The sequence below is a fragment of the Hemiscyllium ocellatum genome, chromosome 30, assembly GCF_020745735.1.
Source record: "Hemiscyllium ocellatum isolate sHemOce1 chromosome 30, sHemOce1.pat.X.cur, whole genome shotgun sequence".
NCBI lineage: Eukaryota > Metazoa > Chordata > Chondrichthyes > Orectolobiformes > Hemiscylliidae > Hemiscyllium > Hemiscyllium ocellatum.
Genome location: NC_083430.1, coordinates 37,745,820 through 37,767,352, shown reverse-complemented (window position 1 = coordinate 37,767,352; position 21,533 = coordinate 37,745,820). Strand labels below are relative to the sequence as shown.

Genomic DNA, 21,533 nt, shown 5'->3' with positions numbered 1-21,533 from the left:
TAAACCTACAAGTTAGGGGCAGGAGTAGTCCATTTACCCTCTTGAACCAACTCCACCATTTTGATAAGGTCATGGCCGTTGGAACGTGAACTCCACATTCCTGCCTTTCCTCCATAACCTTTCTCCTTTGCTTATCCACTGCTGCCTTAAAAATATTCAAAAAATCTGCTTCCACCACTTTTTGAAGATGGGAATTCAAAAGACTCATGACCCACTGAGAGAAACTGGTGCATAAATCCACTGAAAGTGCTGCAACAAATGTTGGGATAGCACTGTTATTTTTTTTAAAGAAGAACATGGGTTTCACTGGCTGGGCCAACAGTTATAGTCCACCTCAAGGTGCTCTTGAGAAGGTGGTGGTGAGCTGTCTTCAAACTGTAGTCTCTGCATCAGTGTTTGAATTTTTAAATAATTATTCCTAATATTGGAGATAAGGAGAAAGGAAGTTCGTTAACTTATCCGTCAGGTAATGAAGTGACTTTATCTTCTCATTGACTATGGGAAGATGAGCACAGTGAGGGTGGGCATGATGAGCAGTCAATGGTAGCATTATGGGGTGGGATAAGAGGCTAGAGGTGATATAATGCAGCCAGAGTGAAGAATATGCACCCTACACCCTCGCCCTTTGCCATAATACTGAACAATTGCTATCTTCCTGAGGCCTAATCAGCCAAAACATAATCGCAGGAGCAACTCCTTGGTACATGTCAGTGCTTACTGTCAAGTTTTAATGCAAAATATATTTTCAGAAATAAGACCTCAGACATTGTGCTGAACTGTTCTGTGATCTGACATGAGTGAGTAATGTTTAACAATAGCTGATGGCACAGAGGATCCTTCCAGAGTGTTGCCCTCTTTAAAGGAGAATTGAACACTGCTTTGATGGATGAATATGGATAAATGGATAAATGGATAAGCTAATGGATAAATACACTGCCTGCTGTTGATATTGAGCAATGGATAATAGGAACATCTTGTATCCGGTCCCAATTTGTCTGTCTGTCTGTCTGTCCTTACTTAAATCTCTCCATCTCTCTAACCCTCACTGCACCTCAGAGATGTTCTTTGAAAGCTACTTCTTTGACTATGCTTTTGGTGGCCTATCCTAATATTTTCTTATATTTTGGCAACAAATTCTACATGTTCACTGCTGTGAAGAATTCTGTGGTGACATCAAAGGTGCCAGAGAAATGTAAGTTGTTCTTGGTGAAAAGTAAATCCAATTGGTCACCCACTGAGCAGCTCAGGTTAAAATGATACCTGCTTTGTTTCAGTAAGTAGGATTGGATTTATTTAGAAAGTTATTGGAGCTGTATTCTGTTTAACAAAATACTTATCTGAGTTGAGAAATCCCATAAGGGCTTGGAGTGGAAAGCTGGAACCGGATCAAGTAGCCAATCCTCGTTAAATCCAGATCAGTCATTGCATTTACCTGTTGGATTGAATATTAAAGCATCTTACAGAAAATCTCACCTGATCGTTACTTTCCATCCGCTTTGGAGAGACATTGTCCTTGTGCTGAGTGGGTCAGGCTGTACATGTCGACAGAACTGACTGATAACACTTTGATGGGAATCCTTCATCAGAATGTTCCTCACTGATGCATCATTTGGTGGAGCGCAGTATAATAAGGCAGGCACCTCCAAGGATGTCTGGCTCATAATGAATTGAATCACCCAAACTTTGTTGTCCATTTCTGACTCAGTTCACCCTTTGTTCTCCCCCTTACCTTGATTCCAGGTTACCCAATGCGTCAAGTTTAAAAATTCTCATCCTCGTTTTCAAATCCCTCACCTTTCCCTGTGTCCAGCCCATAACCCTCAAAAATTTCTGCGCTTATCCTATTATGGCCTCTTGCACAATTTGGATTTGAAGATCTTCATTGCTGCTGACTCAGCTGCCTCAGCCTTTTGCTATGAAATTTCCTTTCTCAATCTCCTTGCCTTGAAGACAATCTTCACAACCTGCACCCAGGTTATCAGCCAGGTGAGGTAACACCTCTTTAGGTGAATCGATTTGAAATTCAGTTTGTTAATCCATTTGTGAAGCACTTTGGGAATTTGTACATTAAAGGTGTTATGTAAAAGCAAGTTGTTGCATTAGCTATGTAGCACATGTAATAGTAATTCTGTTGAGTTGTTTAAAATTATAACTTGCAATAGGATAGATAGAGAGACACAACTTCCAGTGAAAGCCAGTGACCAAATTGGGATAACCGTAACATTAGAACAATGTTGTTCATAAGTGAAATCAGGAAGTGGTACAATCACAGTTTTAAAGGGCAAACTTGTTCCAGACTCTGAATAATATGAGTAAAAAGTGAGGTCTGCAGATGCTGGAGATCAGAGCTGAAAATGTATTGCTGGTTAAAGCACAGCAGGTCAGGCTGATGAAGGGCTCTGGCCCGAAACGTCGAATTTCCTGTTCCTTGGATGCTGCCTAACCTGCTGTGCTTTAACCAGCAACACATTTTCAGCTCTGAATAATATGGACATGGCAAGTCATAGGGTCATCCACATGGAAGCAGACCCTTCGGTCAAACTCATATCCATGCTGACCAGACATTCCCAATCTGACCTAGTCCTAGTTGCCAGCATCAGTCAGCAAAATATGATAGCTGTGGAAAAGGAGATTTCCAATGCTTCAGGAAACAAAATCAAATTTTACTCTCAAGCCTTCAACTGCAAGATGGCCATCTCACTAAGAAATGGTGAAAAGCCTATCTGCATGCATTAATATTTCTTTATTATCTAATTTTCCCTCACTTACACGCAATTTACCATTTTCCCAGAGGAGAGAAACTAGACAGCAACAATTCCCAACACGAGAGCTTGCACAGGCAGCTGCAACTTGCTGTTTCTTCTCAGGGTGTGTATCTTAACCAACATTCTCCGACACCTCAGTGCCCACTCCAAGCATAGTAACCACCAACACCTTTATTAATGTAGGTTGTCATTGACAAAGCATCTCATCATCCGGGCATATTTGGGACTCAACTTATACTACTATACTTTGGAGCTCACCTGACACCTTATATTGATGAAATTACTGTACAAACTCAGCAGGTCTAGTAGCATCTGTGGGAAGAAAGCAGAGTTAATGTTTTGAATCCATTGACTCTAAAAACCTTTTTTTGCAGTATTGCTGAGTGGTCCTCCAGTCTATGGACAATGTGTTGATTCAACTGGCAACTTCAGACCAAGCTGACAGTGTCTGACTTAGTATGCAGCTAATGTTTAAATAAAGTGCCCATGGCATAAATGTCAGAAGGTTTAATGGTACGGAGTGCACGGTAGCATAAGAGTGATGACATGGAGGCATGGCACACACTCAGTGAGTGGAGCAGCGGAGTACTGTTTGAGGTAACTTGTTGGAGCTCAGGAAGAGAGAGTCTCCATGAAACTCCATGGGAAAGACCATTTTTGGTTAAAAGTCATCCCCCAGACTGAGATCGCTAGATATCCTTACTGTTGAGACGGAAACCGAATGGTCTCGTCTCCACGTGTTCGTTGGAAGGAGAGATCAAACCGGCTAGAGTTTGGAGCAAAAACACCGTTTATTACAGAATCAAGACTGGCAAACTATACAACGAATTCAAAAGCATGCAAATTCGTTGGAGAAGGCGTTCTGTCTTTCTCTTCGGATCTGGTGCAGTTATACTTCGCGCTTCCTCAAGTTCCCGGTCAGGTTCCCCTTGTTCGGCTCTTTCATTGGTCGGTTCACCTGTCTGTGAAGGATTAGTGTCTCTATTGGCTGCCCCGAGATACCTGTCCCACTCCTGCTGTGCCGAACAATGGGTAGACATCCTGGGTTCGGCAGTTTCCGATCTTGTAAATTAAAAGTTTATTGTTGGAAGGGTCTGGCTGTCTGGGCGTTCACAATAGTTCTCCATAGTTGAATATACAGATATTATCATTTAACACAGGACCCGAATGAGTTTGACGTCAGCGGAGGCATTAGCAAGTACTTTATCAATCAAGTGTAGTATCGGTGCGATTTACACTATCCGATAGTTACCGGTTTCCTTTATTAACAATGAGAGTGTAACAGGATGATCTGAAACTGACGGACATGTTCTAATCCCCCAGGAATGTGGCCCCAGGCAGACAGTCCTGCAGTGGCTGGGTTTGCTTTACATGGCTGTGTTTTAGCTGGTATCTGACAGTGTCTGCTTTAATAATGGTGCTCCCCTCCCTAGCCCCAATGTAGGTACCCCGATTGCAGATTCTCCCCAACATTACTCAACAAAGAACTGTGCAAATGGGAGTAAAAAGACTCTGGTTAACTTACACCTGTAGTTGTCCCATGCTTTCCTCTCATCTGTTGCGGAGAGAATTGATTGTTGAAAAATCATGATGGCAGCTGAATTTTGAGGACGACCTATGGTCTCCGGTATTCACCAGTAGATACAAATAACACCCAATCAAATGCTCTATTTCCAAATCTTGGCTGGTCAGTGAAGCAAAATTAAAAATTAATTAATTTAGGGTGGAGGTGAGAGATTTTTATTTTAATAAATAGGTCGTCCAACTGTTTTATCTCTCTAAACTGAAGGGAAGCACCTCTGGGCAAGAGGACACCTCTTTGAAATGGGTTGAAAAAATACATCAAACGGATGTCCACTGCTGTCTACAATAACACGTTGAGGGGGTGCAGTGGGGTTGGCATTGCTACACTTTACTTACATTTCTTTGGCAACTATCTACAGCTCTGTTTCCTAGCTCCAGCCCCATCCCCTAATTGCACACCCCTGGCCTTACAACTCTTTGCTCCCTTTCCTTGTTATGGAGTTGCATAAACTGTGGAAAGATGGTGAGGTAGGATCTGGTCAGGTATTTTACTTCTTTACCTTCCTTAGGGTAGGCAGCCATGTGCAGTCTTGATAAAGTTGTTGGGTGCACGTCACCTTTCACAACATCTCGTAGCGCTGCTTTCCTCCTTCATGGAAGATGTTGAATTTTGCACAACTGCCAGTGTGAAGTTGCATCATGCATTCAACAGTAATAATAACTAATTGTTAGCCATGGATATAATTCTCTTGCCTGAGTCAGAAGATCCAAGTATTTGAGCACCTAATGAAACTTCCGGTACTGCTATGCTGTTGAAGATGCATTCCTTTCAATGAGTCCTTAAACCACGTGTGCCCTCTCAGGAGGTTGTAAAAGCTTGCAGAATGTTACTTGGAAACACAGCATGGGAGTGCTCGCTGGTAGCTTGGGGACAATACATACCCCTCACCGTAACTCACTAAGGGAGATCATTTATCGCACTACTGTTTCTTGGAACTTGTGTGCAAATTGGCTGTCATGTTTCCTATGTTACCTCAGTGGCTAGACTTCAGAAAGGACATCATTGGCTGCGAAGCCTTTTGAGACATCCAGGAGTTGTGAAAGGTGCTATAGAAACACAATTTCATTCCTTTTTTAAAATATATATATCCCATGCTTTTTCAATTTGCAGGTTTTCCGATGTTATTGGTCCTGTCACCTTGGAGTGAGTGAGACACTGAGAAGGTAGGAAGATGAAAGCTGAGATCTCAGATATGAGCCAGTGGACAGAGGTGGATTTGGAAGAGAAGTGCACCTACATTGTAAATGACCAACCTGCAGACCCAGTAAAATATGCTGAGATCCCTCTGGCCAGAGCTTCCATACCCCGAAACCTTATCTTTAAGTACACAGCTACCAATGAGGTAAGTCCCTCTGAGCCCAACTGACCTAATATCTCTGAGCAACACAATAACGTCACGTGTATATTGCAACAATAAATTCAAATTCGTATAAATATGTCACACTGTCAATTTCTGCTTGCAAGGACTTGTTCATTGTTATTCTTGGGATTGGTCACTGGCAGATCAGTATGCATTGCTTTTCTCTTGATGGTTCAAGGTCAAAGCTATTACAGAAAGGATCACTTTGTACTTTCATTCGAAGCAGTGTGATGTCCAAAGCATGATCTACAGACAGGTATTGTAGACTGAAGTGAAAGCAATGGAACTGGAGATAGGATGAACATAAAATTTCTGCAGTGGATTGTTGTGATCAAAAATCTACTGCCTGTCTGGACAGTAGAAACATATTGAACCAAGCTTTCCAAAGCGAATTAAAGAAATACCTGAGAAGGAAGCATTTACTTTTTGTGATTTTAAAAAGTAAGGGAAGTGGAACTGATTGGATAAAAATTTCAAACATCCAACACAAGCATGATGGGCTGAACGATCTCATCCTGTGCTATATGATTGCTGTTCATTTCCAGACTGGCCACATTGTATTGGTACATTGCCCAGACATTCTGCCAGATTTCAGGGAAATGGGTGGTATCATAGGTAGGCAGGAGCAAGCAAGGCCCACATCACATGCAAGCTGGTGTCATTTCCCTGTGGGTCTGGGAGAGACACCACTGCAAACCCCTAGCCCCAACAGAAATAAAGGGACTGCTGATTAGACTACTTACCCTGCTTGTTATGCCAGGCACTATGCTTTTTGCTAGGAAGGTAACTGGAAATGGCAGCTGCAACGTTTATGAATTTTGAGTCCAAAAGTTGTAGGTTTACGTTCCACTCCTGAGATTGAGCTCTGAAATCTATAATTGTATCCATTCATAGGTTCTGGACCTTCACTGACCAGCCTGCAGTTGTACACCCCTGATTTCTTGGGAGCAATTATTGAGCCAGCTGTGTTGCAGTGATTCTGGATCAAGTCAGATTTATGCCCAGTAAGAACAGCAGGTTTCCCTTCCTTAAGGACATTTGTGAACCAGCTGGGATTTTATGACAATAACTGAGTTTCCTGAGACCAGTTTTCAACTCCAAATTGCTTCAATTAATTAACTTTTAGTAGATTTTAAATTCCATCAGCTGCCATATTGTGCTATGAACCTATGGCTTGAAAGCATTTGCATGGGCATAAGGAGTGGCAGGGTGGCTCAGTGGTTGACACTTCAGCCTCATTACGACAGAGACCTGAGCTTGATTCCAGCCTTGGGTGACTATCTGTCTGTGTGGAGTTTGCACATTCTCCTTGTGTCTGTGTGGGTTTCCTCTGGGTGCTCCAGTTTCCTCCCACAATCCAATGATGTGCAGGTTAGATGAATTGGCCATGGGAAATGCAGGGTTATAGAGTAGGTGGGTGGGATGCTCTTCAGATGGGCAGTGTGGACTCAATGGGCTGAATGGCTGCTTACACCATAAGGATTCTGTGATTCAGGATTTCTAGGAATATCATCATCACACCACCTCCCCTCTAATGTTTGCAGCATGAAGGGAATGCTGAAATTGTGTCAGCCTTCTATCTTGGGTGGACATGACAGAACTCAGGTGACTGACTGTGTGGAGTTTGCACGTTCTCCCCGTGTCTGCGTGGGTTTCCTCCGGGTGCTCCGGTTTCCTCCCACAGTCCAAAGATGTGCGGGTCAGGTGAATTGGCCATGCTAAATTGCTCGTAGTGTTAGGTAAGGGGTAAATGTAGGGGTATGGGTGGGTTGTGCTTCGGCGGGTCGGTGTGGACTTGTTGGGCCGAAGGGCCTGTTTCCACACTGTAAGTAATCTAATCTAATCTTATGACACAATTTGAAAACCGAACAGGGGAGCTTTCCCTCATTTCCCACGGCCAATATCCACCTCTCAGTCAACACCTGGACAGATTATCTAATCATTATTTCGTTGCTTTGTTTCGAATGTTGTAGCATTGACCACAGTTTGGATATATTTCAGTGCCTGTAAAAGGCTGTGGAATATACTGTAATGTGATTGGAAGAGGTACCATGGAATTGCAAATACTGCTTACGATTACATTGGTTATCTTTTGATTGATAGAGATGTTAAATAACATATGAAAATTGAAACTGGCATCAAGTTGGTCTTGGATGGACAAGGCCCAAGAATAGTCAAAATCCTTTGACATTTCCTGACTTCTACAGCTTGCTCCTGGATCACAGCGGATGTGTGAAGGTGGAAAACCCAGTAGGTGGGGACAGGATATCAGTGGTCCTATTTCTCTGGGCTCTTGCAGGTGGAGATCCCAGATTTTGCTGAGACTCCTCGGTAAACCAACTCTGCCCAATCCTTCCACCACCTTGCCACTTTTTTGGTGGTTGAAAACCCCTCCCTCCAAGAGGTGAGGGACAATCATTGCACACGTATCAGATGAGTGCAAGACAGGAAAAGGCTCACATACGCAGCCACAAACTGACAACAGCTCTTGAGGGGATTTTGGCCTGGGTGATTTCACTGCACTTAATGGAATATTAAAGTTTCACCAAAATAACTGCATGTGAGTATGACAAGTCATCTAGCTGCCAGACAGTGCACTGCCAGTAGCAGGCTGCTCTGTTGTTCTACCTACATTTGTGACGATTATCTTAAGAGTAGTCTCTGAATTGACACGCAGTTGGTAATGTCTGTGTCACAGGGAGCTGAGCTTGGTATCCAGCTGAATTGTCTCTAGGTTGAAGTATGTTCATGTGTGAGTACACACTGTCTCCGGTGCACAATACAAGAGTCAAGGGTTGGTTTTTATCTGCTGGCAAGCAATTTAACCCAAACTAATGCCCGTTGGTTCTAATTAGGTTCCTTTTGGGTACTTGCCCACAGCTCATTACGAAGATAGTTTACATAACCACCCGTTGTATTCCTATTGAGAAACATTGCCTGCTTTTCTTACAATAAAGTTATGAGAGTCTCATGGTGGCTCAGTATTAATATCTAATCTGAGTGGTCAATGTCAGCACTCAGTAAGGAGCATTGGCATAGATCATGTGCTGAAATCCTAAAGTGGAGCCAAACCCTCTATCATAAAGGTAAACAAACATGGCTTGACATATTCCCTTGAATTTAGAGGACTGAGGGCTGATCTGACAAAAGAACTTGGGGAGGAGTCAAAGTTATCTCCAGATATGGAGAAAAAATTCGCCTTGTGAGACAAACTAGGGCAGGCCTTACAAAGTTAATGGTAGGGCCCTGGGGAGTGTTGTCGAACAGAAAGACCTAGGGGTTCAGGTACATAGTTCCTTCAAAGTCACTTCATAGGTAGACAGGGTGGTGAAGAAGGTGTTTGGTAAGAACATTTGAGTTGGAACATCATGTTGAGGCTATATAGGACATTAGTGAGGCCACTTTTGAAACACTGAACACAATTCTGGTCACCTTGCTATAGGAAGGATATTGTTAAATTGGAAAGGGTACAGAAAAGACTTACAAGGATATTATGAGACTAGAGTCAGAAGGAGAGGCTGGAGGGATTGGGACTTGTTTTCACTGGAGGGTAAAAGGTTGAGGGGTGACCTTATAGAGGTTCATAAAATCATGAGGAGCATTGATACTGTGAATAGCAAAGATCTTTTTGCCAGGGTGGTGGAATTCAAAGCTAAAGGCATAATTTTAAGGGGAAAGGTTTAAAAGGGACCTGAAGGGCAACTTTTTCACACAGTGGTGGTGTGGATATGGAATAAACCAACAGAGGAAATGGTAGATGCAGATATAATTGCAAGATTTAAAAGACTTTTGGACAAGTACAGGAAAAGTAAAGGTCAAGAGAGATATGGGCCTAACGCAGGCAAATGGGGCTTGTTTAGTTTGAGAAACCTGATCAGTATGGATAAGTCCGTTTCCATGCTCTATAATAATATGACTCTATTTTCTTAGATTTTGAGCTAGGCCATAAAGGACTGAAATTAGTAAGCTTAAAAATTAGGAAAACTGAATTTTTTTCTGAATGAGAACACAAAAGGTTGTGTGCAAACTATATTTATAAAGAGCTGTAATGAAAAGTAACCAACTAGGACCAATGGTTATTAGCATGGGTTGAATTGTATGCCAGCAGATAAGAGTTAACCCTCGAACCTTATTTCTTTACACTAACGGTACTGGAGATTTGGATCTCCGGGGCCATGAGGCTGGTAGATTTTTATCGGGGAGTTATCAAGGGATATGGAACTAAGGCAGGCAAATTGGTTGAAGCTGTAGATCAGACATGATACAATTTAATAATAAAGCAAGCCTCGGGGGCTGAAATGGCTCTCTCCAAATTCTTATGTTTCAAGTGAAAACATGCACCAAGGAAGCAATCTATCACAGGGAGACTTGGAGAGAGGGAGGATTGGATTTTGGAAGTGGAAATTTGTTTCAGTGGTTGTGTCTCAAACTGGGTCGTGAGAGACTGAGCCTTGTTGGTATGTTAAATGGACAGCGTAGAGGGATTTCAATTCTGTATGTAGCTTGCGATATTTGGAGAGTTTGGTGCAGAAGCTGAGAAATACAATGAGAAAGTTCTATTCCCTGAGTGAGATCCCTCCGATTGCATTGAGAGCAGCCGTACCTTTGTGTACAAGTGAGTGTTACTGTGTAACGCATCAACATGTTGAGGTTCCTACTAAAGGTAAATGTAAAGTCACCATAGTCCTAGTCTCTCTCAATAGGGAGAGATGACTGCTAGTGGCTTAATCTGAGGGTCACCACACCTGAAGCAGGTGGCAAGGTCAAGAAGGTGGGACCTTCATGGTAACCTCAGTCACTGCAGGAATTGACCCATGTTGTTGGAATCACGCTGCATCACAAACCAGCCACCCAGTCAACTGAGCTAACAAACCGTGAAACAAGGTAAACTGTAACAGACAGATTCTCAGATCAGTGCTAGCAACAGTTTCAAATCCAATAGAAATCCTGTATGTCATGAGGTAGCCAGACTAATAAGTGAGTTTGAAAGAGTGAGTACTCTTCTTATGGGGATTTCTGTCCTCAACAGTCTGTGTGTGACTGCCTCACCAGTAAACATTTATGAAATTCCCAGTTAAGAGTCAGGAATGGAAGGGTGTCGGAAACTGGTTGCTTGTGAACCATGTATGTGTCTGGCTGTGGAGTTTCCTTGCCAGCAGAGTGTCAGTGAGTCATTTTCTGGTGACGTTCATAATGAGTGGTGCATTATGCCCTTGAGTTGTATGTGAAACCCATGATCCAACCAAGGCACACCGAAAATATCCAAAATTTCAGTGCAGAAAGAACTCTGTGAAACACAACAGAAACAATCAAAGCTGCTTCAATTAATCGCTGAGAATGATCCTCAAAGCAGGTTGGTAAGTTATATCCAAGACCTCTGATTAACTAGCGCCTATTGGCTTTTTGTGCTCGGCTTGCATCGAAAGTCTGAGAGAGAAATAATTTCCATCAACTGAAAGGCTAACTGATTTTGTTTTTGTTTGCTATGACTGTGGCCGATAAAATGAAGAACTACCAAATAAAGAATCTTTTAATGCCTTCAGGATCTCTGGTTGTAAAATGCTTCAGAACATCCTATGAAAATGCAGATAATACAACAAAGTTCCCATGAGGAGCAGTGTGATAAATGACCACATATTCTGGTGAATGAGGAGTAAATGCTCACCAGAACATCAGGAAAACCTTGCTGCTCTTCTTTGAATATTGCGGTGGGGTCTTTTATATCCACCTGAGCTGTCCCATCCAGTGATGCAGTACCCCATCAGTCGCCAGGGTTTCCACTCAACCTCTCACTAACTGCCAAGGCTGATACGAGATGGCTGAAGGAGTTTCATCAGCGTTTGAGTTAAAGAATAAGAGACTACACTGCCATTGAGATTCAGCTGGACAAAGAGCAGTGCAGAGCTAACTAAAATAGGTCTCTGGTGCAACATAATTGGTAAGAACACTCTGATAACCATGCCCCATTCTCCCACAAGATGTTACATAATCCCACTGAGATTGCCAGGGTGATCAATTTGCCTGACTAGTTGCTATTCAGGACAAAAGCAATTCACAGTGGATTTCATCTTAAACCGAAAACAAACTTCTTTATTGTCATACACTTAACGTTAACAAGTGACCGTGAAAAGAAAGGGTTCCAAATCTACTATTATGCAACTTAAATTACACAACCTGTTTTAAAAATTCAAATTCACATACTCATTCACGACTACGATACACCAAAACAAACCATTTGACACACTTTAGGTGGAATAAAATTGTAAACAGTGAAAGCAAATTTCTGAAAATTAAGTCCATTTCTCAAAGGGGGGTTAAGTTGTCTTCCAATTCTTTTTTTTATTTGAGAAATAATCACTCACTGTTGTCGTTTCACCCACATGGAGAGAGAGAAAGTGAGATGTTTTCTGTTTGACACCTCTGGAGATCCCTGTCTATCTTGCACTCTCAGCTTTTTAAACAAACTGCTTGTCCCTGAACCATTCAGTGGACTGTTATCAGGCAGACTTTACAGAATCGATGAATCATGCAGCACAGAAACAGACCCTTCGGTCCAACCACTACATGCTGACCATGTTCCCAAACTAAACTAGTCCCACCTGCCTGCATTTGGTACATACCCCTCCAAACCTTTTCTATTCCTGTACTTAACCAAACGTCTTTTAAATGCTGTAACTGTAACTGCATCCACAACTCCCTCTGGCAGTTCATTCCAAACTACTCTCTCTGTAAAGAAGTTGGCCCTCATGTCTTTTGAAAAACTTTCTCCTCTCTACTTAAAGTTTTAACTCCCCCATCTTATGGAAAAGACCCTCACCTAATCCATACTTAACTCAAAGGCTTGCTGCATCACTCTATCTCAAAGCAATAATCTAATTGCTTTTAAAAAGCAACATTGTGTGTTCAGTTAAAATCACGTACCACTTTATTTTTCTAAGATGCAGGAACACACCCACCACCACCACCCCACCTCCCCCCCCCCCCCCCCCCACCTCAGGTATTTCAGCAATCATTTCAGTTTATAGTCCAAAAAGGAAAAATATCTGCTCCCTTACATGTAACTCAATTCACAAGGGTTATGACCAAGGTGAGGGTCTGTAAGAGGCTATGGCAAGCGTCAGTTGAGTTCCAGTAGGTTAGTCACAAAGATTCGAGCTGAACTTTTCAGAGAAAAAGAAAATTGAATTAACTATTGGCCATTATTTGAGATTCATTTGAGGTGCAAGATGATTAGCACAATGTTTTGGTTTTGAAAATCCTTGTGATTATAGCAACAGTTACTCATGTTTACTGCACCCATGGGTGTGTACACTGAGTTGTCTGACAGACGTTCGTGTCAATTGAGAAAAACAGCATAAAAAAAGATTCTTCCCATTGGCAATATAATATGTAGAATGTTCCCTAGATTGTCATTGGTGAGCAACTAGTGGAGTCATCAAGACAGGCCGTCATGGTGGTGGATACCACCTGAATAAAGCAAAGAGAGCAGCACTCACCTTTTCATAAGTAAAAGTGAGACCAACAATGCATTTTGGAGTGACAGTCGGTTTGTGACATAGCCCTGCCTGTTGATTACAGTGTGGCCTACCCTGCAGCCTAGGTGGAACAGATAATATATAAAGAGAAATTTATCTCTGCATTTCAGATAATGAGTGAGTGATTTTTCTCCTGTCATTTTAAATGAAACATCCTTTTATATAGGCCATTGAAGGTTTTAAGACACAGGTTAGACATAAAAGTGAAACAACCTTTTATATTTTCCCATCAAACACTCACAGGCCAGGTATAGCATGTCAGAATTGCAACAGCTTGCATTTATATAGTACCTCTTAACTTAATAAAATGTCCCAAGGTACTTCACTGAAAAGTTACAAGATGAAATTTGAGACTGAGTTCCTTAAGTGGGTGTTAAATATTGTCTTAAGTAAAGAGAGGGAAATCGGGAGGCAGAATGGTTTGGGAGAGAAATTCCAAACCTTATCAGCTGAAAGCCAATCTTTAGAAACTGAGGGAATGCATGAAGCGAGAATCATAGCAGCCAAAAGATCTTGGAGGTTTGTAGGACTCGGGAAAGTTAGTGAAAGGAACGGGTGTGGTCATGGAGGGAATTGTCACCAAGGAAGAGAATTTAACATGGATTTATTTTTGGCCTCAGAAACAATGAGTATCAGTGAGTATGGAGGTCACCAGCAACACATTAAAGACAGAATACAGGTAGAAAGGTTTCTGGCTGGCAGGTCTTTGTACAAAAATCTTTGATCAAAACAGGTTAACAATGCAATTTTCTAGGAGAAAGTGAGGACTGCAGATGCTGGAGATCAGAGCTGAAAATGTGTTGCTGGTTAAAGCGCAGCAGGTCAGGCAGCATCCAAGGAACAGGAAAATCGACGTTTCGGGCATGAGCCCTTCTTCAGGAATGAGGAAGGTGTGCCAAGCATGCTAAAATAAAAGGTAGGGAGAAGGGACTTGGGGGAGGGGCGTTGGAAATGCGATAGGTGGAAAGAGGTAAAGATGAAGGTAATAGCTGAAAATGTGTTGCTGGTTAAAGCGCAGCAGATCAGGCAGCATCCAAGGAACAGGAAATTCTATGTTTCGGGCAAAAGCCCTTCATCAGGAATGATGGAGGGCTTTTGCCCGAAATGTCGAATTTCCTGTTCCTTGGATGCTGCCTGATCTGCTGCGCTTTAACCAGCAACACATTTTCAGCTCTGATCTCCAGCATCTGCAGACCTCACTTTTTACTCGAAGATGAAAGTAATAGGCTGGAGTGGGGGTGGGGGTGGAGAGGTCAGGAAGAAGATTGCAGGTTAAGAAGGTGGTGCTGAGTTCAAGGGTTGGGACTGAGACAAGGTGGGGGGAGGGGAAATGAGCAAACTGGAGAAATCGGAGTTCATCCCTTGTGGTTGGAGGGTTCCTAGGTGGAAGTTGAGGCGTTCTTCCTCTAGCCGTCGTGTTGCTATGGTCTGGCAATGGAGGAGTCCAAGGACCTGCATGTCCTCGGTGGAGTGGGAGGGGGAGTTGAAGTGTTGAGCCACGGGGTGGTTGGGTTGGTTGGTCCGGGTGTCCCAGAGGTGTTCTCTGAAACATTCCGCAAGTAGGCGGCCTGTCTCCCCAATATACAGGAGGCCACATCGGGTGCAGCGGATGCAGTAAATGATGTGTGTGGAGGTGCAGGTGAATTTGTGATGGATATGGAAGGATCCCTTGGGGCCTTGGAGGGAAGTGAGGGGGGAGGTGTGGGCGCAAGTTTTGCATTTCTTGCGGTTGCAAGGCAAGGTGCCGGAAGTAGAGGTTGGGTTGGTGGGGGGGTGTGGACCTGACAAGGGAGTCACAGAGGGAGCGGTCTTTTCGGAATGCTGATATGGGAGGGGAGGGGATGGAAATATATCCCTGGTGGTGGGGTCGTTTGGAGGTGGCGGAAATGACTACAGATAGTACAATGTATATGGAGGTTGGTGGGGTGGTAGGTGAGGACCAGTGGTTCTGTCCATGTCAAGGTCCTGTCCCCCTTAGTCTAAGAACTCCCCACCTACATTCGGGCCACCACCCACGCCCTCCACCTCCTCCATGATCTTCACTTTCCCAGTCCCCAACGCCTTATCTTCACCGTGGACATCCAGTTCCTGTGCACCTCCATCCCCCATCACTAAGGACTCAAAGCCCTCCGCTTCTTCCTTTCCCACCGGACCAACCAGTACCCTTCCACAGACACTCTCCTTCGACTGACTGTACTGGTCCTCACTCTGAACAACTTCTCTTTCCAATCCTCCCACTTCCTCCAAATCCAAGGAGTAGCCATGGGCATCCGCATGGGCCCCAGCTATGCCTGCCTCTTCGTAGGATATGTGGAACAGTCCATCTTCCGCAGCTACACTGGCACCACCCCCCACCTTTTCCCCCGCTACATCAATGACTGTATCGGCGCTGCCTCGTGCTCCCATGAGGAGGTTGAACAGTTCATCTACTTTACCAACACCTTCCACCCCGACCTCAAATTTACCTGGACCGTCACAGACTCCTCCTTCCCCTTCCTAGACGTCTCCATTTCTATCTCGGGCAACCGACTCAACACTGACATTTACTGTAAACCGACCGACTCCCACAGCTACCTAGAGTACACCTCCTCCCACCCTGCCCCCTGTAAAAACTCCATCCCATATTCCCAATTCCTTTGTCTCCGCCGCATCTGCTCCCAGGAGGACCAGGTCCAATACCGTACAACCCAGATGGCCTCCTTCTTCAAAGACCGCAATTTTCCCCCAGATGTGATCGATGATGCTCTCCACCGCATCTCCTCCACTTCCTGCTCCTTCGCCCTTGAGCCCCGCCCCTCCAATCGCCACCAGGACAGAACCTCACTGGTCCTCACCTACCACCCCACCAACCTCCATATACATCGTATCATCCGTCGTCATTACCACCACCTCCAAACGGACCCCATCACCAGGGATATATTTCCCTCCCCTCCCCTATCAGCGTTCCGCAAAGACCACTCCCTCCGTGACTCCCTCGTCAGGTCCACACCCCCCACCAACCCAACCTCCACTCCCGGCACCTTCCCCTGCAATCGCAAGAAATGCAAAACTTGCGCCCACACCTCCTCCCTCACTTCCCTCCAAGGCCCCAAGGGATCCTTCCATATCCACCACAAATTCACCTGCACCTCCACACACATCATTTACTGCATCCGCTGCACCCGATGTGGCCTCCAGTATATTGGGGATGCTGCCTGACCTGCTGCGCTTTTCCAGCAACACATTTTTAACAATGCAATTTACAAAGCACATGAGACCCTGAGCTTAATAAACAAAGGCATTGGCTCTAAAATAAGAAGAGAAAATGTTGGAGAATCTCAGCAAACCTGGTAGCATCATTTTTTTAAAAATTCAGTTTTGGAGTTTGGGTGTGGCTGACAGGGCCAGGATTTATTGCCTGTCCCTAGCTGCCTTTGAGAAGATGGTAGAATGAGCTTCCATCTTGAACCGCTGCAATCTATTCTGTATGGGGAGACCCCAGTGCCATTCGGGAGGGAAATTCCAGGATTTTGATTCAACAACAGTGAAGGAACAGCGATATATTTCCAAGTCAGGATGGTGTGTAGCTTGGCAGGAACATTTAGTTGGTGGTATTCTTATGCATTTGCTGCCCTTGTTCTAATAGATGTCAATGGTCATAGGCATGGAAGGTGTCATCTAAGGAGATTTAGTGAATCTCTGCAGTGCACCTTGCAGATGATACATACTGCTACTACTGAGCATTGGTGATGGAGTGACGGAGTCTTTGTGGATGTGGTGCCAATCAAGCAGACGGCTTTGTCTTGGTAGGTATCAAACTTCCTGAGTGTTGTTGTGGAGAAAGGGACATAGTTAACGTATTGAGTCTGATATGATTGAATACAAAACGCTTGAAGTTATACTGAACATGTTTTTTCAAGAAAACACTCGTCCAGCACCAACTGGAGTATTGTTCAATTTGAGCCATCGGGCTGGAGGAAAGGTGTGAAGAAGGCGTAGCAGAGAATCACAAAATTATTGCTGGCAATACAGAGGTACAATTGCATGCGTAGACTGAAAGAGCTGAAGTTGTTTTATTTGGAGCAGAGAAGGCTAAGAGGAAACATAGTAGAAGTGTTTTAAATCATGAAGGATTAGCTATAGTAAAAATAACCTGTTCAGTGGCTGAAGGGTCAGTAACCAGAGGGGAGAGATTTCAGATGATTGTCCCTCACTTTTTGCCAATGTATGACAAATGGTTGTGGCTGATAGAGATTTGGTAATAGATTTAGTAGCTTTCAAAATGGAAAAGAATACTTACTGCGAGAGAGGGAAAGTGGGACTATTGGATTGTTCTTTGAAAGAACCATTGTAAAGTCAATTCTTTCTGTGCTGCACTGTTATGATTTTATATTTCATGGAGGGTGCGTAATATATTTCGAACGTGTAGCAGGACATTGAAATTGAAATTGGACTACGGTCTACATGAGAAACCCTAGGTGCCAGGGACGGCCAGAAGAGGTTGTAAACAATGTTCAAAGATTGTGACAGGCTTGAAGTTCTCAGAAGTCCAATTGTATCATAAAATAGAAAGCTCCAGTCAGTTGGAGCGTAAACAGGAAGCTGCTTGTTCCTTTGAATTCGCTCGACTAATATAGTTACTATGGCCTGTCAGTTTTTCTGTTTGTTGCTGTGCGTGGGGATTTCCTCCACTGAAGTGGTAGCTGCTGTTGGGTTACTGGCATTGAAGCACGCACAATCCCCCAGTGTTTCCTATTCGCAGATCCACGTAGGTTCAATGCATGGGCTGCGAACCACAGGAAAGCAAAATGAAATAACTTTGTATAGATGCTATAGAAATGCAATCTTAAGACATCCCAAAGCGCTTCACAGAAAACAAAGCAATTTTGAAGGATGGCCACTGCTGTGCTTTGCAAAAATGCAGCAACCAATTTCTGCACAGCAATATCAGACAAAGAACACAACATAATTTTGTTTTAATGATATTGATTGAGCAGTAATACTCAGATTTCTCCAGTTTCCTCATTTCCCCTCCCCCCACCTTGTCTCAGTTGGTTCCCTCAACTCAGCACCGCCCTCCTAACCTGCAATCTTCTTCCTGACCTCTCCGCCCCCACCCCACTCCGGCCTATCACCCTCACCTTGACCTCCTTCCACCTATCACATCTCCATCGCCCCTCCCCCAAGTCCCTCCTCCCTACCTTTTATCTTAGCCTGCTTGGCACACTCTCCTCATTCCTGACGAAGGGCTTATAGTCGAATTTCCTATTCCTTGGATGCTGCCTAACCTGCTGTGCTTTAACCAGCAACACATTTTCAGCTGAGCAGTAATACTGGCCAGGACTTTCTGGAGATTTGCCTGTAGTCACCCTGCGATCTTTAGCATCCATCGGAGCAGGCAGACAGTACCTGGGTTTCAAGTCAGAACTGAAAAAGGGCACCTAATGCAGAGCAACAATCTTTGAATCCTTATGGTCCTGGAAGTGTTGGCCTGGATCTTTCATTGTAGTTTCTGGAGTGGGTCCTGACCCCGTGGCCTTCTGATGCGGAAGTGAGAATGTGTTTCTCTGGGAAACAGCTCACATTAGACTAAAGTTCTCCTCTCCTTTGAATTTTAACATATTCCACATAATATTTAACCAGATACAGCTTCAGACCAGCATTCCTAGCTTTCCAATATTATCTAACAGTCTCCGGAAACTGAAGAGCAATCTGAAGAAATCTTGGGGAAAAGACCCAGAGGTGCTGAAATATTTGAGTATTATCATTTTCTTCGAGTACATTCACTTATTACCTCAGACACGACAAATTACTTTCGACTCTAAATCTGCAATCTTACTAACTCCTCATCTCCCATCCAGTCGATGCCTGCAATTTGCTTCTCCCAAAACATGTCAAATGTCACTTTCCTGCCTGCTCCCCTAACCTTCAGATGTTCCTCTGTTTCAAGCAATTATTGAAAACCTTTTAAAAAAAAATTTATGGTCTCACCATATTTTGTGACTGAACATTCCACATTCTAGCCACCCTCAGTGTTATTTTTTTCCACATAATGTGCCATGAAGCAGCCTCAGGCAAAACTGGTGTTAATTGGAATTGGGGGTAAACTCTCCACCAGTTGGAGTCAAACCTGGCACATGCAAAGATGGTTGTGGTTGTTAGATGTCAGACATCTCAGCTGCAGAATATCATTGTAAGAGTTCCTCAGGGTAGTGTCCTCTGTTCAATTATCCTCATCTTTGTGTCCAAATGCAATAAAACCTGAACAATATCCAGGCTTGGGTTGAAAAGTGGCAAGTTACATTTGTGTCACATAAATACCAGGCAATGATCATTCCCATTAACAGTCAATATAACTACTGTCTCTTGATATTCAATGATGGTATCATCACTGAATCCCTCATTATTAACATCCTGGTATTCACCATTGATCAGAACCACCATTGAAATTGACTTGCCATATCAATAGTGTCCACAAGAGCAAGTCAAAGACTAGGAATACTGCAGCGAGTGACTCACCTGACTCCCTAAAGCCTGTCCACCATCTAAAAGGCACAAGTCAAGGTGTGAGAGAATACTCTCTAATTGCCTGGATGAATACAGCTCCAACAGCACTCAAGAAGCTCGGCACCATCCAGGACAAAACAGCCAACTTGATTGGCACACATCCACAAACATTCAATCACTATACTATGGAAACTCAGTAGCAGCAGTGTATACCATGGACATTCAGTAGCAGTAGTGTTTACTATCGACAAGATGCACTGCAGAAATTTGCCAAATGTCACAATCAGCACTTTCCAAATGAATATTCACATCTACCTAGAAGTACAAGGGCAGCAGATATAGGGGAACACTGCCACCTGCAAGTTCCCCTCCAACCGTCACACTATCCTGACTTGGTTAAAAATCACACAACACTAGGTTATAGTCCAGCAGGTTTATTTGGAAGTATCAGCTTTTGGAGCACTGTTGCTTTGTCAGGTAGCTAGTGGGGCAAGATCATAGAACACAGAATTTATAGTAAAAGATAATAGTGTCTTACAACTGATGTGCTATAATGAACAAACCTAGCTTGCTGTCAAGTCTTTCATCTTTTAGAATGGGTTGCAGGTTTTGATTCATTAATATGTAAATCCCAATGGTCAGGGACATTTGGTCTTGGATCTTCAGATGACCGTCCTTCAAGACGGACTTCGGGATACGCAACAACGCAGAGTGGCTGAGCAGAGGCTGATAGCCAAGTTCAGTATCCATGAAGATGGCCTCAGCCAAGTCCTTGGGCTCAAGTCACACGACAGGTAACCCCAATACACAATACACTCTCTCTCACACACATAAAACACACACACGCACACACACTCACACAGACCCTCTCTCACACACACGATCTCTCAGACACACACACATCCCCCACATTCACACTCATGTGCACACCCTCTTACAGGCATATACTCTGTCACACTCATGTTCACTATATCAAGCACACATAGACACGCACATGCACACAGACACACACTCACACTCTCTCCATCTCTCCCCACACATTCTCACTCTCGCTCTCTGTGCCTCATATGCATGCACACACACACACAAGACTGTGGGGTGAATCTGCATTTGCAGAATTGTATTTGCAGATACTTCATATTTTGAAAAAGCACACAATTTGTAGGCAGTCAATCCATATAACGTTTTTAAAATCCTACTTTGGAAATAAAACAAGTCGGACTCAAGATTGGAATACAGATAGACTCTAACCTCACACCTTTAATGCAGTGTCTGAGCTGAGTTGTCACCTTCTTTTATAGAACCTTAAGTTATCTCGGGAACATGGCTTGAAAGAAGTTCTGGGATTTACATATTAATGAACTGAAACAGTCAAAAAGATGAAAGACTTAACAGCAGTCCAGATTTGTTCAATACATTGCATCAATTGTGTGATCTTTGCTATAAATTCTGTGTCCTCTGATCCTTCCTCACTAGCTACCTGATGAAGGAGCAGCACTCTGAAAGCTAGCACTTCCAAATAAACCTGTTGGAGTATAACCTGGTGTTGTGTGACTTTTAACCTTGTCTACCCCAGTCCAACACTGGCACCTCCATATCATGGCTATCCTGACTTGGAAATATGCTACTGTTTTTTCAGTGTTGCTAGGCCAGCATCCTGGAATCCTCTTCCTAATAGCATTGTGGGTCTATTTACAGAAAACAGTCCGCAACGATTCACCAAGACACTGCCTTCTCAGGGGAAGTAAATGTTGGCCCAGCCAGCAACACCCTTATCCCACCAATGAATACAAAAACACTTG

The 21,533-nt window shown here is 43.6% G+C and overlaps 1 protein-coding gene across 1 annotated transcript in view; it reads left to right on the top strand.

The window, feature by feature from the left end:
* The first annotated feature begins 5,521 nt into the window (after window positions 1–5,521).
* The window catches only part of LOC132829901 (PR domain zinc finger protein 1-like), a 55,421-nt gene continuing 39,409 nt past the window's right edge, over window positions 5,522–21,533 (top strand). Inside the window, exon 1 of the mRNA XM_060847308.1 lies at window positions 5,522–5,692. Within this exon, the coding sequence (XP_060703291.1) occupies window positions 5,522–5,692 (171 nt within the window). The remainder of the gene's footprint in view (window positions 5,693–21,533) is intronic.